This window comes from Engraulis encrasicolus, chromosome 19 (assembly GCF_034702125.1).
Source record: "Engraulis encrasicolus isolate BLACKSEA-1 chromosome 19, IST_EnEncr_1.0, whole genome shotgun sequence".
Classification (NCBI taxonomy): Eukaryota; Metazoa; Chordata; class Actinopteri; order Clupeiformes; family Engraulidae; genus Engraulis; species Engraulis encrasicolus.
The window spans coordinates 24,856,302-24,873,801 of NC_085875.1; the positions used below are offsets into that span (position 1 = coordinate 24,856,302).

Here is a 17,500-nt window from a genome sequence, read left to right on the forward strand (position 1 = left end):
TCTGATCCCTGGTCATGTGGCCCTCCGACGGTGGCTATGAAAAAATGTGGCCCTCCTTATCATGAAAATTGCCCACCCCTGACCTAACCTATGTGTGTATCCATGTATGGTACTGTAGGAGAATTGTGTGTGGCAAGGTGTCGTACATATTCATGGTGGTTAAGTCAGCAGTGACTTCAGTGCTAAATTCAGACAAGTGTATGAATTCAGATACAGATACAAATACTGAATTCATATAAGTACATGTCATAAATGCATGTAATATGCGTAAAATAAAATATAATAAAAGTAAATGAAAGATGAATGTTAAAAAAAATGTAAAGTGGGACACCGCTGGTCACCTGGTATGTTGAGTACAGCACCTGACATTCTTGATATGATCTTGCTTGAGCCATGACCCATCGTGTCGGCAACCACGCCCAGTGCCGCCAGGGGATCTGTGCTTACTGCGTACAGGGCTGCAAAACCACAACAAACAAACAAACAAACAAACATTAAGAAGTGATGAAGCACAATGTGATCTTATGCTGAATATCAAAAGTCATTTTCTTATTATGTTCAAAGCAGACAGAAGATACATTTACCGCACAAATGGTTCACACGTGTACACGCTTCTTTTCTTTCTTTATTGATCTCTTCTTGTGCCAAAACTCACCTTCTACGTCCTCATCGTCCACAAAGTCGAAGAGGTAGACGCCCACAGCACACCAGGAGAGGAGGAGGGTGATGACCATGACCCATTGGGCCTGCGTGCTCAACATCTGGAGGATGCCATTGCCTTTGGGGGCCGCCTCCTTCCTAGACTCCGCTTCTGCACCTGCAGTATGGGGAAACATATACACGGGTGAGAAGTCGATAGTCAACTTACTGTACATGGACACTGTTTTTTTTTTCTTGGTCTTTTTCAATATTTTTTTCTTGGTCTTTTTCTTTATTCGATAGGACAGTGTGAGAGGTGGACAGGAAGCGAATTGGGAGAGAGACGGGGAGGGGTCGGCAAAGGACCCGGGCCGGCAATCGAGCCCGGGTCAGCCGCATGGCAGGAGAGTGCCCTACCGGTTGGCCATGGCAGGGCCCATGGGCACTTTTTCAAACATTATTTTTATTTTCTAACTATGAAGAAGAAAGAAGAGAAAAAAATCTCAAGACAACAATAGAAAAAACATTCAATGCTCAGTCTGGATCGTAATATAGTAGAAGGATTGCCCCATAACACATGCCGTTCCATTAGTGATACAATGTAATAGTCATTGAAAAGTTAACTACCATAGTGCTACACTACTATGACATAACGCAAGGCATTTAGTAATGCGCTACAGTTGGTCATTGCCATTCTCATAAGAGCAAGTGTATAACGCCCTAACGGCCTGACAGGTAAATAAATAATGCATAATACGTTCATCCGCAATATGTCACTGCAGTATGTATTTAGGTGGTTGAATGTTCATATAAGCCAACTGAACAAGGAAACTGCCCATGTAAACAGGTTTTAAACCCATTTCATTTAATCGGTTTGAATGAAAAGCGTCCATGTAAACACAGCTACTGTGAAGATATTGCATGATGATGACATTATGTGATGTGTAATAAGTAATGATGGTGGTTAAATATGGTGTGATGGGTAAATACTGTATGTCTGGAAAGAATGTATCTTTCATCATTCATACAGTATGTGATTTGACTCTCATTCACTATCCAGGTTATGTTTGTCAAATATAGGTAAATTCCTTACAAAGTTTCAAATCTTTCGATAATTTATAGTAAAGTATAGTAGTTGATTAAAGTAGAGTAGAGCAGAGTTTACCTACCGACAATCAGGTAAACTGGTGAAGTATAGTATACCAAAAATGCAATTTACCAGAAGTATCGTTCTTTAAGTTTGGATTATAAAAATTATTGTCACTAATTCATTTACCATGCAATATGTACAGTACATTTTGCAGACAAAGACTGAATTCCAAGACTAGCGATTCAAAATGGTAGAAAGGGAGAAGTTCCACCTATTCATGGATGAAAGGGAAACATTTTCTAGTCATAATGCATACTTTATGGTGGCAGGCAGTACACATTCTTCTGGATGAATTCTGGACATACTCTAAGTTTTATAACGAATAGTATTGTATTTGTAATGCAGTGTAACTTAATGTCATGCTGTGTCCATCATCACCCAGCAATAGCATGACAAACAGGTTTATACAAGCATATGTTGGAGGATCGAATAATATTCTAAAAAAAAACTTGAGGGAACAAACAAACAAAAACGTAATCCCCATTCCAGTAGCTGGATCAGTGGCAAAGGCAAAGACACAACCTCTAGGGACAGCTAAATAAAGACATGTGACCATACAGAATACATTTAAAATAATATAAATAACTGGTTGTTTTAAAGATCTACTGTATGCATATAAATGACTTGAATTTCACTTTTCATGACCGTGTATGCCTTACTGTATAGTATATGCCCATTCACTGTATGACTTACTGTTCGTATGCTACCACAAGGCATGTGTGAAATCTATATCAAGTAACAACTCAAACACTCCTGTGACAATCATACAACGTGTTATTAGGGAACACACAGTATCTCACTCTTAATCTCCATGTGTTGAAAAGTAATCAATTTAAACATGTACACATCCTTTTTAATTATAGCATTATATAATGTCTTGTGCTGTGTTGCGTCACAGGGGTGGACCGGAGCTAAAATTGTCAGTCAGTGGAAAATGTTGGGTCAAAACTGTGTTTGGTCAAGAACAGGTGCTGGACTTGATCTTCTAGGTGCAGACAGTGGTGCAGGCAGTGCAGAACAGGCCACTCTTATGGCCAGCACTCAAGTACTGTATATGAAATCTTGTTTTGACTGCTCCGCACATATGCACACACACACACACACACACACACACACACACACACACACACACACACACACACACACACACACACACACACACACACACACACACACACACACACACACACACACACACACACACAGAGAGTACAGAGTACAGAGTACAGAGTACAGAATACAGAGTACAGAGTACACATTTCACAGTGTGAGAATTCCTAATCAAGTTCACAGTATTCCATAAATTAAAAAAAGAACTAAATCCAAATGCTGACTAGGCGGACCCTTGGGGTGGTGGCATTCCATGCACTTCCCACTCTGAAAATAAAGGGGGCAACCTTCCGTGTGCCACACCAGCAAAGCAATCGGCCATTTAACTACTTAGAGCTTCGCAGAGCACTGTTTACATCGGTGGAAACATACCACCCCATCTTGCTGGCACAGCACCTGCGCTATCTTTGGCTTACTGACAAGTCATTGCTGAATAAGATCCGCTGCATTGCTTTTGGTCTTTTAATCTGGAAAATACAACATAACTTCAATTTCCCTATGTGGCTAACTGACAAGTGATCAAATCAATGCTGTGCACTTGTTGTCTTTGGTTGGATTTTGATGTCACTGCAGAAATGGTGTCGGATAGGACCTGAATAAATGTACCCTCTGTGACCTGTCACTGCTCTGAAGCCTTTCTCTGTCACTTGGTCAACTTTGCAATGCAGCTTGATGAGAACTTGGCATATATTTGACGTGTGAGACAGTATCGTCTTTCCCTTTGGCTCACCTAGTGTACAGCTAATGTTCAGCCACAGCCAGTCAACATAACTTTTAAACACAACACAACCCCTAAAAACTCTCTCAAAACAGAAAAACTGGAAAGCTGTACCTTTTCGTGCTGGGCCGGGCATATTGGAAATGGAGGTTTACTTCAGCCGAAACTCCACTGAGATGTCAGGTGGTGGCAGCAGGGCAGAGGCCAGATTTCTCTGGGAGCTCGCTCTTGTTTTTCTTTTAGTTGTGTCTTTTAAATCCCCTTTTTTGTTTGTCTGTTGTTGTTTTTTTCCCGTCAAACACCACTCGTGTACAAATGGTGGGGCTCCTTGTCCGTCTCCTCCGCCATATAATCCAAATGAACGAAGGCTGTTGGCGCTGGTGGTGTTTCCAGCTAGATCATCTGGTGGACTTTAGGACAGAGCTGGGGATGGGATGGGACGGGACGGGGGGCAATAACGAGCGGTAAGGTGGTGGTGGTAGTTTCAGTGCGGCCGGCGGTCTCTTTGCATTGCAGAAGGGAGTCTATGGGGACTGGAACTGAGGGGCTGAGGCTGAAAAACAAGGGTGGGCAGGAGAGGGAAGGCAACGGGGGCTTAGGGGCTCAGGAGCGTGCTCAGCGTGGGGTGGGGTGGGGTGGGGTGGAGTGAGGTGGGGTGGTGGGGGGGTGTTGAGTGTCCGTTCTAACAATTTAGCCAATATTATTTGCTCCTCACATGGTAACAGGTCATGACGAAGACACACACAGGGAGAACACGCACATACACACACACAAGGAAAGCACGCACACTCTGAAACACACGCACACTCTGAAACACACACACACTCTGAAACACACACACACACACACACACACACACACACACACACACACACACACACACACACACACACACACACACACACACACACACACACACACACACACAGAGGCAAGGAGAGCTCGGCCTCTGCGGTAACCTTATCCCCCTAGCTAGCTGGACCTCGGCTAAAATTAGCAGGTGTTCCCTGCGCCAGCTGTCTCAGGACTGACCTTTTTTGGCAGCAGGGGCGTGAGCCGTCCAGGGACCCCTCCGGGGAGAGAGAGAGAGAGAGAGAGAGAGAGAGAGAGAGAGAGAGAGAGAGAGAGAGAGAGAGAGAGAGGGGAAGGGAGGCAAGGACACCATCACTCATACAGTGTTGTGTGGAAGAGGAGTGAACTGAATCCCCCTTATTTTTCCTCTATCAACATGCAGTGCTCGGACAGTACCCACACATGTTCAACTAACAACCACAGAAGCACATAAACCCTCTTAATTAATACTCCTAACCTACATAAACACGCACATACTGTACACACATGTACACACACGTACACACACACACACACACACACACGTACACACACACACACACACACACACACACACACACACACACACACACACACACACACACACACACACACACACACACACACACACACTACAGACTACAGACTAAGGTGAAAGGAACAGAAGACAACTACAGAAAAAAGTGATTTACGCTGGAAAAGGTGAAATGACTATGGCTATGGCTATTCTATAAGCTTAGGTGCATGTGCTGCTCTACACAGGTGAGTGTTTTGATTTCTCCACTTCTTGAATAGGCTACACAATATTTTAATATACAGTACAGGTAGGTTTAATGCGTCCTGCCTTCTACAACAGCACACCTTGTGTTTCTGCCAAATCACACAGTGTACATACCTGCATACCTCTACAGAGGTATGTTGCATATGAATATGCATATGTTATACGTATTGGTTAGGGATGCACGATGTATCGGCCAGATGTATCGGTATCGGCCGATATCGGCCGATATTCAACACATCGGACATCGGTCTGATGGGTAAAACTGGGCCGATGTTAACGCCGATGTTTTTTTATATGTTACGGTTCTAAAAGAATGGACTTGACGATGACTTTCACTGTTTGTCTTCTATTTTGTCTCTATTTTTTATCTAATTATCACAGGGAGTTAAAAAGTGTTTTTGGAAATAAGACGACATTCAAAAATTATGTTTGTTTGCATCATTGTCATCTCTTTTTTTTTTAAAAAGAAAGAAAAACATCGGTATCGGTTAATATCGGTCATCCGCCAAAACCGCAATATCATAATCGGATATCGGTATCGGCCGAAATTTTTGACATCGTGCATCCCTAGTATTGGTACTTGACCCCATTACAGTCGTTCCAGGCAGCAAGTCAGTGTCATAGTGTTCCACTGGTCATGTGACATCCTGTCTCTCCATGCGCTAACTGTACCGTCCGCCAGCCAGCCTTTAATCGAATCTCAGCAGTTGTGTGGCTCAGCAGTCATGTGCTAAGCCTTAGGCCTATCTGTTGCACCGCAGAAGAAGATTGCTTGCACAGTATTTATGTCATGGAAATGAACACCACACAAATATCAGGCAATCATATGCCGGGTGATGTGTGGACACCAACTCTCTCTCTCTCTCTCTGCATGTGTGTGTGTGTGTGTGTGTGTGTGTGTGTGTGTGTGTGTGTGCGCGTGTGTGTGTGTGTATCTGTGCATGCATGCTTGAAGGTGATGCGCTCTGCTGGAATGTGTGAGAATTGCAGCTTTTTTTATTCAACTCGGGCAAACGGGTCAGTTGTCCCAAGTTCAGGGAAAGGCGGGGCCCAGCATTGGGTTCCCATTTCATTACATGCAATGAGAGGAGGGCCCATTTAGAGGATTGTGTCCTGGGCCCTTCAAAAGCTGTCAGCGGCCCTGCATGGAATGATTGCATACCACTGGCTGAGAGTCTAGACTGTAGTGAATTGTCATTTTGTACTCACCGCGACTTGATAATGAAGAGATGAGATGAGATGAGATGAGATGAGATGAGATGAGATGAGATGAGATGAGATGAGATGAGATGAGATGAGGGCCCGTTTTGGTACACAAGACTATCAAGTGATAATACACATTCGTCCCAACATCAGTCTATTGAAAGTAACAATGAAAAAGGATTTAAGATGAATACATTGTGATGTACAGTACACCCACTGATGGGAAAGGCATCTAAGAACTACAAAAAAAGGAATAGAAAATGAAATGAAATAGAGTGGGTGCCCTGAGAGAACATGCCTCTAATATCGTAGTAGCCTATCAATAGCAGGGTTTCAGTCACGTGATCACGGGAGCGTGCAAACTCGAATCGGGGTATAATAACTTCTAATAGGCTACTCCTGATATACATTAGGCTAATATATTCAGATATTTTTGAGTAATATCCCCATTCTGTGAATAATTATACATAGGCCAGACACTAAGCACCCACACCCCAGGGCGTGAAATAAGAAGCATGGGCTTTTATTTCACACAAAAAATAAAGTTATGGTAAAACATATAAGCATGTTGTGTAGGCATAGTCAGGCAATATTCTGAAGATGAGTGGTTTAATCTAATCACAAAAATAAGCATGAGGTAAAAAAGCAGTATGATTTGAAAAACAAACAAGATGGCTTTGTGGGTTTCCCTAAACAAATTTACAGTAGGCCTACAACAGATTGCAACCAGAATTTCCCTGTTAGCACTGCCATGCTAATGCAGGGAGGTATGTCTATGTGAAGTGATGGGATATGACCACTAGAGGGTGTAAGACTCAAATAAGCGGACATTGGTTGGACCCATGCCCAAATGGAATGTGGATGTTCAAGTTAGGATGAGGAATGGATGACTGAAATGATGCCTATGCAATAGTTTTGGTTAAATACAAGGTACTTCTTCAGGAATTAAACAAAACAAAGATGGCCCTGCCGTGGTGCAAATGATAGGGCACTCGTTTGCTGTGTGGCCGACCTGAGTTCGACTCCCGGCCCGGGTCCTTTGCCGACCCTTCCCCGTCTCCCTCTGCCCACTCACTTCCTGTCACTTCCTTGACTGTCCTGTCAAGTAAAGGCAATAAAACGTAAATACTGTATAAACAGTCAAGTAAACAGATTACTGATCAGCATCCTGGCAGGTGTTTGTATGATAAATTAGTAACTTACTGATACAAAAAAAAACATTGGTCACCAAATCATGAACAGTGTAGTAAACAATAAGCTACCAGAGGTACATTCAATTTAAATGCAGAATTTCAAAAAATATATATTTCATTGACTGAAGGGGGAAAGACATGTTTGTTAATCATGACAGACACGTGAATTTGTGAAGTATGCTGTTGTTTATAGTCACATTGTTATTAGCTTTGCGTTTTCATTTCACAATTGTTAAAACCAAGTACATCATCAGCATAACACTCTCATATTGACTGACACCCTTGAACGTCTTACCTAGTCTTGGCCATTGCAAATACGCTTCAGTTACCACATAGATGAGGGCATGGCACCAGCCCTATGCACATGTCCCCCCTCCCCTCAATTAAAATAAATTTACAGACTTATCGTACCACCCTCAACCCATCACCTTATAATCTAAGACATGGTAACAGTCACTTCCGGCCCATTAGGGCACTCCAGCACATGAGGACTTGATGGCTCTTGGGCTCCCTTAGGATTTAGGACCAAAACAAATGAATACCAATCCACCATCAATACCAATTTCTTGTGAAATAGATGGATTTGTTTCTTGTGACATAGATTTGATTGGTTTCTTGCGCCGTATTGTACTGTATGTGTGTTGGTAAGACTCAAGGGTGACTGACAATGCGAGTGTTCAATCCCAGCTTCAGAGAGTAACAACAGGATGAACAGACGTGTGCATCTCGTGTAAACCCTCGAAAAAGCAAACTGACTCCCAACCGACAGACACGTTGGAATTGTATGTACGTATTTATCCAGTGGACAGGTGACCATGTTATGTGGACATCATCCAAGAGTAAAGAAATCCTGCACACTGTCCATTCTACCAACACATTTTAATGCTTCGGTCATCTGGCCTTCTTCAGGTAAAGTTACAAACACAATTCAAACGCCAACTTTTCAAAAGTTTGTTTGGTGGAATGGACAGTGCGCAAGATTTCTTTACTCTTGAATGACAACCCCACTGGGTTAACACCGAACTACAGAGGTGTGCAAAAGCGTCATTTTGAAATGTGGACATCATCATCAGGGTCAGCTGGTTCAGTTGGATCAGATTTCTGGCAGGGTTTTTACTGTACTTTCTGAGGCCGCGATTGACACCTCTGCTGATGATGCCAGCTTTGCCTGGCTATATATAGAGTTCCAGTTATAGCCCATTGTAAAAAAAACAAAAGTGCTCCTGTTCCCGCCTTGCAAAGCAAATCAATCCACAGTTCAACGCAGTGATGTCATGAGTTCAATCCATTCATTCCGCATTGTATTGGCTCAGTCTTTGATGTCATGAGTTCGATGCAAACCCATTGGCTCAACCCAGGTGATGTCATTACATGAAATAATGCTGAACATTAGCACACAGTCCCACTACAGATCTAGCCATGACGCCATACTCGTTTTGACATCTAGACCCATGCTTTTAAAAAAGAATGCTTTACGGTTTCATTTTTCTTTTTTCTTTTTACGGTACACAGTAATTCAGGTGGTAGAGTATGGGGAGGGCTGCTTAAAAATAAACTAATGTACAATAAACAAGGTGAAACGCAGCTTGTTCAGTGATCCCACGGGGTGATATTTACACTATTGTACATACAAGCATACCAGCACGTTTCAGGTCCTCCTAAAACACGGGAGAGGAAAAGTCACAGGAATGATGCTTTCTAACTGCCCACATGAACAAAGAATGCACATTTTGCATCATTATGACGACTGGTTCCTTAGGTGTGTTTATGTGCGTATTGTCAGGTTGAAGGTAGTGAGATGGAGAAACAAGTAGGGAAGCCTCTGTTGCCTTGGCAACATCATTATCAGGAGGGGTCCATTTCATGAGTCAATTAAAATCAGTCTTAAAAGGAGAAAAACAGAATACCCACAGTCAGTGAGACAGAGAAGGTGTAGTGGTGGTCGTTGGTGGTAGTAGTAAAATAATTAATCATTGTGCAAAGAACATAATACACCATCCCCTGTGGCTGGGAGTGTGAGACAGTGTGAGAGTGTGTGAGGGAGATGGGATCCATTTCAATACCTTCCTCCAGTAGTTTCCTCTCACCTACAGCCTTGTTCCTCGGTTCTCTTTGCTCCTCCAGTTGCGAGGGAACAATCAAGTTTCCCCACTGTCAAGCAAGTCAAGAGTGGCTTTTGTTGGGCTTTTCATCCATTCAATATCCTCATTCCAAATGATAGTAAACTCCGAATTATGTTTTTTGCAAGACACTGAAAGATAAGTATCATAGCGATGTCATGAATTGTGCGGAGAATTGTGTCATTGTCACTGGAGAAATTGGCAGCAGGGGATCAAATCGGAATGCAGCCTGTCATAGAGAGGGTACAAATCAAACGACTTCCTCCCACTACTCCTTCCTCGTGACACAAGATTCATTGGCAAGTTGTTATTTAATATCCTGCAAAAAACATGATTCAAAAGTTATTATCTCATTTGCAATCAAGACGGTGATTGAGGCAAAGTTTCCCAACGACAGTCACTCTGCCCTGATTGACAGCAGGGAAAAAAAACATTACTTTCTCTACGGAGGTGGGGCAATACCAAGACGAGAGGACAGGAGGTCCAGTAAGGACGGAAGTAGAAAGCGGTTTGACTTGCTCCCACACAGTGGCCCTGGACCCTGTTTCTCGAAAGCATCGTCACTAACCAGTTAGCAACATAGTAGGTTGGCAATGGAAAATTGCATTGCAACCAAGTAAGTGTCTAACTTAGCTAGCAATGACGCTGTCCAGAAACACACCCCTGTACTGTATTGTATTTGGCTGTTGATGGTTCAGAGAGGCAGGAGGACAGGAGGGCCTGGAGAGGGGTTTGACTCAGAGGGATGTCCTGGAGTCGACCAAGAGAGATATCGTCCTGTAGTTACTGTATGATGTGACTGCGGCTGTTGCTTCAGAGGTTTGTCCCTGGTCCTGGAACTGGGGCAGGGTGAGAGAGAGCGACCCTATACTGTACGCTGTGGATTCAGAGGTTGTCACCGGGCTGGTACTGGGGCTCGGTGGCTGTGAAGTAGTCCTCTAGGAAGGCCTGCAGGTACTCGAAGGTGGGCCTCTCCTCAGGGTCCCTCCGCCAACACTGCACCATCAGCTCGTGCAGGGAGATGGGGCAGTCCTGAGGGCACGGCATGCGGTAGCCACGCTCCACCTGCTCCAGCACCTCGCGGTTGTTCATGCCTGGAGATTGGGAGAGTGGGCGGAAAGAGAGGCAACCACAGGTGGGTGTGAGTGGAGGAAGGGTGGACAGAGAGAGAGACGACAACCAATCATAACCGAGTACAGTACAGACAGGGGATTAGCTGCAGTAATCCAAAAAATTAACAATTCAACACATTTTCAGAAAAATGCAAAAGGTCAGTATAACTGCACTCAGAGAGGAAGCTGTCTGATAGAACATTTGTCTATATCACAGCCACTTTTTCCAAGGAGTTAGAACCTGGAATGTCAAAATGGGATTTTAAAAATTTCTGGATTCGGATCGTGGTCCGGATCACCACCAACATTTTATCACTTGTCATTTCCAACAACTCCACAACATTTATTTCAAATCTGTGCATCTGTGCAATCTTTTTGAGTTATTCTGCTGACAGACAAACAAACAGACAAACAGAAAAACCGATGCGACCGAAAACACAACCTCCTTGGCGGAGGTAACAATATGAGCTTTCCACGTATCAAACTGTAAGTTATATATTGTAATGTGAAAACGAATTACTCCCTCCCTAATAAAATAGTGAATTAAAAAAATAAACAATTGTTGGTGGCATGCACTGGCAATAGAATTTATCCAAATCACAGATCTATATTTAGGTAACAAATTAAGATTACGCAATGGACGGAGAGAGCATCTCATCTGACCCCTTCAGATAGAGTAGAAATAAGTGTCTGTGCTCACCTGGGTACGGCACTCTGCCCTTGGTGACCAGCTCTGTCAGCAGTATCCCGAAGGACCAGACGTCTGATTTAATGGTGAACCGCCCGTACAGCGCAGCCTCGGGGGCCGTCCATTTGATGGGGAACTTGGCACCTGGAAAGAAACACAGAGATGAAATAATGGCGCAAAACAGGGGCGGTTCTAGACTTTAAGGATTAGCAGAGGCTAAGTATGTTTGGTAAATGAACTGCAAAGTTAACGATGAACTGAGCAGAATAAAATAAATAAGCTAAATAAGCTACTACATTTACCGTGGGCTAAACAGAGGAGGATATGGACGATGAATGGGCATCGGAATGATGCTTTCCAAACACTCAGATTAACTCTCCTACTAATGTACAGCTTGCACAATGTCTTTGCAAAATATCTCACCTTGCCAAGCCATGGACTTGTTATCCTATGACACTTATTTTTGACAAAGAGGCTTTCTTGGAGCCCCATGCAGCTTAAATTTCAAGTAGATGTCTGCAACTTGTTTTTAATCATATTACCTTGGATTATCCAAAAGTCCAAAAGTAGTTCATCAAATAGCCCACAATAGACAAGTTCTCTAGCTCTCGCCAAAGCCTGTGGTTTTGTTTACAAAATTTCAGTGCTTCCTTGGTGAGTTTAACCAAAAAGGGTTCAGGGATGTGGGTAGCTACCCAATCACACAACTTCACTGGACAGGACGGGAAAGGAAGTTGAATATTTCTTTATTTTTCGGCTAAATTTGGGAATTGGGTGCATTTAGCTACTGTAGATTTAGCGTTTGTCAACTTCGGGTGTTCTGATAACTCATGTACAGCTTCCAAAATCCCAGAATCGAAGCTTTACATATGTCGACAGGAAAACCTACAGATGGCAGCTTTAAGGTTAAGTAATTACGAAAATGCAATTTCAATTTATATTTTATGAATTCTCAACTACCTATTGTGAATGGATGGACATCTCTCACCTTGCCGAGCCGTATACTCGTTATCCTCGATGAGCCTGGCCAGCCCGAAGTCGGCGATCTTGCACACCAGGCTGTCGCCCACCAGGATGTTGGCCGAGCGCAGGTCCCTGTGGATGTAGTTCATCCTCTCGATGTAGGCCATACCTGACGCTACCTACACCGTCAAAATAGCAGGGTTAGTATACCATGCAAATGGAATGCAATAGAGGATGAGCAACACGTTTTCGATGTAGTTATCGTTTACATGAGCAAAGGGACATTCAAAGTTGTTCGCTCTATACACAGTAAAAATACCACTGTTACAAAAACTCTTTAAGACTTATGGTAACACACTGTACTGTATAGATAGATTTCATGTTTACTAACAGCGCGCCTGCGCACGGCGACAAGGGGCAGAAAGGCTTCTACGGCCATAGAAAAACAGTATACAGCTCTGTTAAAATCTACGTGTGTTACTTTTTGTTATTTTGCTAGTTGCTCTTTTTTAAATAAAAAACGGCCGGTACACACTCTCCCGACCCATCCCCAATCGTAATTTTGCCACCTAGAGCCTTTCCTAGGTCAAGGTTTCATGATAAAAAGGCAGGATATTTACAGTGCTAATAGCATTACATCTGAAGGCTGCCAATGGGCTGACACTGATGTTGGTAAAACGTGCTTGATCAAAGGTGACAACGTTTCTTCTCCGATGTTTTGTACACTACATTGAGGAAAAGGGGGGAGTGAGCGAGAGGGCGATCATTCATGTGCCATAACAGGAGTGCTTACAACTTCAGGCAGTGTGCTGTTTGTGCTTGGTGCAGACTTGACGAGATACATACAAAATGTAAACATCTGCTTGTGCGACTTTTGGCAGACAGTTGTTCATAGAATATATGTTCATACACTTGATTAACCGGCATTTAAACGGAAAGGCGACCGTACCAAATAAATAACCTGGTGAATTTGAACATCTAGCCTAATAACTACACGTTAGCTAGCTAGCTAGCAGCGAACGTTAGCGTGTTAGCTGGACAACTTACCACTACCTCCAAGTCAGACATGAGTCTCCCATCTTACATAAAATGTAAATTTAAGTTGAAAGGGGGGTATTGTTGAATATATGACCTGACATATAAACCATTTGAAACAGTACAGCTTGCTAGCAATGCTACCTACCGAATCTCAATAAGCGTTGCTAGCTAGCTAGCGCGCTACATTACCTGGACAAAATCAGCCCATTTCTGATGTTGCATTGCTACTAGATCTCAGGACTCTACTTGTAGACTAATCTACATTTTGTATTTCAATTGTAAGGAGATGAAAAACGGACAACAGATCTCTAATAACTTAAACATCTGTGTCATAACATTGCAATCGTTTATGCTAGCTTTCGCTAGCTAGCACCACCACTAGTGTGTGAGCTTGCTAAAGCAAGTTACCAGTTTTAAAACAACTAGGATCTAATTACAGTTGGAAGTTGGTAATTCGGTTATTAACAATATGAATGCCCTCTCCAGTGTATAATCAATAGCATTAAGACAGTGCTAAAGTCTGTTACAATAACAATACATCAAAATGCTATGGTGCAACAACCTGCTTGATCACAAAAAACCTTTCAACTCATTAAAACCTACATTTCCTAAAAAACGGATGCCCTGTGCAAGGTATACAAATCATCCCGATCACATAACTAACTCTGCAAGTACAGTTGAAAATAGATCAGCATCTTAAAATCCCACTTTCTTAGACAAGTTATCCACAGCGTCGATAGAAAACAATATTGAACTGCGCGGCTTTCTGCCCCTCGCATGCGCAGTCGCTACCTTTTGTTACCGTGTGACGTTGCCTGGAAATCTATCTATAGTAACATATGAAATGTTTCACAATATTTGGTCCCCCTTAAATAAAGTGATAATTTTACATGTTGGTCAGTGTAATATCAATATTGTATAGATATTTAAGGGCTGGAGATTTGAAATTACACTAGACACCTGCACAATTTCACACTGCCTTTTGACTCCACTGCCAGAGTAATTTGACTCTCCACAGTGTTGTAAACTCCCATTCTTACATCCCATTTCTACTGTGTACATGAGACAGACTAGCCTGGCTCTCACGCAGACCCTTCATGCTTCGTGCATCTTCGTTAAACTTTGTGTGCTCGCACTTGGGTCCGGAAATCTTAGTTGAGCCCGAAGGAATCAGATATTTCACAGCCTGTCAAATCCAAATCGCGGGGCGGGATCCCGGGGCGGGGTATATAAAAGTCAGTGGTTGAAGTAGTACTGATTTTAAAAAAGCCACGTGAATTCTCCAATCAGGTTCGAACTGTTTTAAACACACCCACGCCTTTCCAGAGCTAAGCGATTGACAATATTCCAACCATCGCGTGAGAACCAGGTTAGAGACAGACAGCCACAAGACAATCAGACACTCAGTCCTACAGTTTAGGGCAGGGGTTCCCAAACTTTACCATGTCGAGGCCCCCTATGTACCGGTAGACTCCAGCCAAGGCCCCCTTACATGGGTGGTGATACACTATCTTTTCTGTGCTCTCAGTCAGTGCCCCACTGGGACGTATAAAACAACGATAATAGCTATAATGTTGAAAGAGGCAATAAATTAATATAATACAGTTCTTAATGGGAATATTGTTTAGATTTTTCTGGTAAGTGTTGGTCATCACATTTCTCAGTTATTTATTTTGGTTTTCCATACTTTTCCTGCCCACCTGCCGCAGCCCCCCTAGCAAGATCTTGCGGCCCCCCAGGGGTCCCCGGCCCCCACTTTGAAAACCACTGGTTTAGGGCACCCAGGAGAACATCAGCTCAGAAGAGCTTTTCCTGAGTTTGGTAAGACGTAACGTCTTGTGGTTTTGACTTTAAACCGAGTGTAAATTCACAAAGCACACTGCTGGAAAAAAGATAGACTGACACCTTTGGAGAGAGCAAGGTTACAAGCTGCAAATTGCCCTAGAGTTAAGTTAATTGCTTTCCATACAAGTAAACCAGCCAAATAATTTCAATCTCTCCAAACATACAGTACGATTACAACCAAATTCATTATGTGGCTGTAGTACCACTGCAGGAGATAGAGATATTTGGCTTTCATGTGTTATGTATGTAACTTGCAGAAATCCTCATTCTCAAGTGCAGAGTCATAGTAGATTTTCCATTACGACAATTCATTTTCTCATCAATTTCACCAAAACCCAAATATTTCAACAAATATTACCCAAATATTAAGAATGTTCATATCTGGGAGAGTGTAGGGAGGGTGCTGTGGTGCAGCACGCTAACACACGGGAACAAAGCAGGGGTGAATTTCTCTATTCCTAAGTTGCTTACTACATTAGCTACTTTGTTGTTTTAAATGCATTTTCCCATTGGCAACTACCGAAGTTGCTAACAGGCTAACAACTTCTCTTTTGAGAAATGCGCCCCAGGGCTACTCGTCCAGCCAGGGTCATTTCCCAACACTTTCCCATCCGTCTCCCTACCACTTGTTTACTGCCTCTCCTTCACTGTACTATCAATCAAATCATAAAATCACTATCAATCAAATCAAAAAAATAATATAATATATGTAATATATATAAAAATAAAATAAAATTGGTCAGTGAGCGAGCCCACCTGTGCTGCCATGTCCACCAGGTTGGGGAGCTTCAGTCCTCTTCCTTCCCCATCCTTCAGGAAGTCCAGTAAACTTCCTGTCAATCAAGAGCAAGATTAGTCAAAACTGTGCCCCTTCCTATGTGTATGATTGTTGCTTTTGTTAACAAACACCATGATTACAACATTTTATTTTTCCAATGACTACTAGTAATTAAAACAAACGTAATAATGAAACAAACTTGACAAATATAACTATTTCTCACCTATCTTAGTAGACTTTATACAGGATAATCCACCTATCCAATCCAATTTTACAGACCTGAATTTGGTGACAACATACATATGGCTGTATCTCAAAGTCAAGGATCATGGTCTTGCAAGGACGTGAAACGCCCAGTGATTGGATACTCTATGGTGAATTCTGCGGAGTATCCAATCACTGGGCATTTCACGTCCTAGCAAGGCCAGGATCCTTGACTTTGAGATACAGCCTATGTTTTTTTGGGGTTTTTTTTTTACTTTTTTTACATTGCACTTAGCTGACGCTTTCATTTATTCAAAGCGACTTACAACTATTATTTTTCAGGGTATTGGTTACAGTCCCTGGAGCAATGTGGGGTTAGGTGACTTGCTCAAGGGCACTTTCGAACCAGCAACCCCTAGATTGAAAGACCAACTCTCTAACCACTAGGCCACAGCTGCCCACGTTGTTCCACCAATCCTTCCATAGACTTCACTGAGTCTTTCCCCCCAAAACCGAGTAGCATTTTTCCACTGACCTTTGGCCATGAACTCTGTGACGATGTATATGGGCTCCTCCGACACCACTGCGTACAGCTGCACCAACTTGTCGTGTCGCAGCTTCTTCATGATCTGAGCCTCCTCCAGGAAGGACTCTGGGGACATGGTGCCCGGCTTCAGGGTCTTCACCGCCACCTGCGTCGTGCCGTTCCACGTTCCTGTGAGAAAAAAAATACAGTATGATATGCAAAGACGGGAAGGGAACGGAAGGCAGGCAGCCAAGTGTAGGGAAGAAATGCGGCCATGTTTAGAAAATGCTGACTGTGCCGCCATGCATGGGATATACTGTACTCTGTATGACTAAAATGGGAAAGTATTGTTCGAGTCTTCAGAGTCTTGACTACCTCCTGTGTCGTGCTGTTCCACTTTCCTGCGGAAAATGTGTCTGGGTACCTACAGGTAAGTTCCCAACCCTACTCCATCTTTCTCTCCAACTAGCTTCCTGTCAACATCTTCACTGCCCTGTTACTGTAAAAACAAATATAAAAAAATGCTGACTACACTGCGATGTATGGAATGTAGGTGACTAAAATGGGAAGATACTGTTCAAAACCACAACATTCAAATCAT

The 17,500-nt window shown here is 42.9% G+C and overlaps 2 protein-coding genes across 51 annotated transcripts in view; both read right to left on the reverse strand.

Moving 5' to 3' along the window:
- The window catches only part of si:ch211-266g18.10 (microtubule-associated protein futsch), a 57,394-nt gene extending 53,202 nt beyond the window's left edge, over window positions 1-4,192 (reverse strand). For 47 of the 50 annotated variants that reach the window (XM_063183899.1, XM_063183921.1, XM_063183877.1 and 44 more), the window contains exons 1-3: window positions 3,732-4,192; window positions 656-817; window positions 342-458 (exon numbers count right to left, since the gene is read on the reverse strand). In XM_063183899.1, coding sequence (XP_063039969.1) covers window positions 342-458; window positions 656-817; window positions 3,732-3,753 — 301 coding nt within the window. In that variant the 5' untranslated portion in view covers window positions 3,754-4,192. The remainder of the gene's footprint in view (window positions 1-341; window positions 459-655; window positions 818-3,731) is intronic. The other 3 variants (XM_063183923.1, XM_063183922.1, XM_063183879.1) reach the window with 2 other exon arrangements.
- Window positions 4,193-8,650: 4,458 nt separating this feature from the next.
- fyna (FYN proto-oncogene, Src family tyrosine kinase a) overlaps window positions 8,651-17,500 on the reverse strand; it is a 22,933-nt gene continuing 14,083 nt past the window's right edge. The window contains exons 8-12 of the mRNA XM_063183925.1: window positions 16,909-17,088; window positions 16,148-16,224; window positions 12,534-12,687; window positions 11,558-11,689; window positions 8,651-10,839 (exon numbers count right to left, since the gene is read on the reverse strand). Of these exons, the coding sequence (XP_063039995.1) occupies window positions 10,631-10,839; window positions 11,558-11,689; window positions 12,534-12,687; window positions 16,148-16,224; window positions 16,909-17,088 (752 nt within the window). The 3' untranslated portion in view covers window positions 8,651-10,630. The remainder of the gene's footprint in view (window positions 10,840-11,557; window positions 11,690-12,533; window positions 12,688-16,147; window positions 16,225-16,908; window positions 17,089-17,500) is intronic.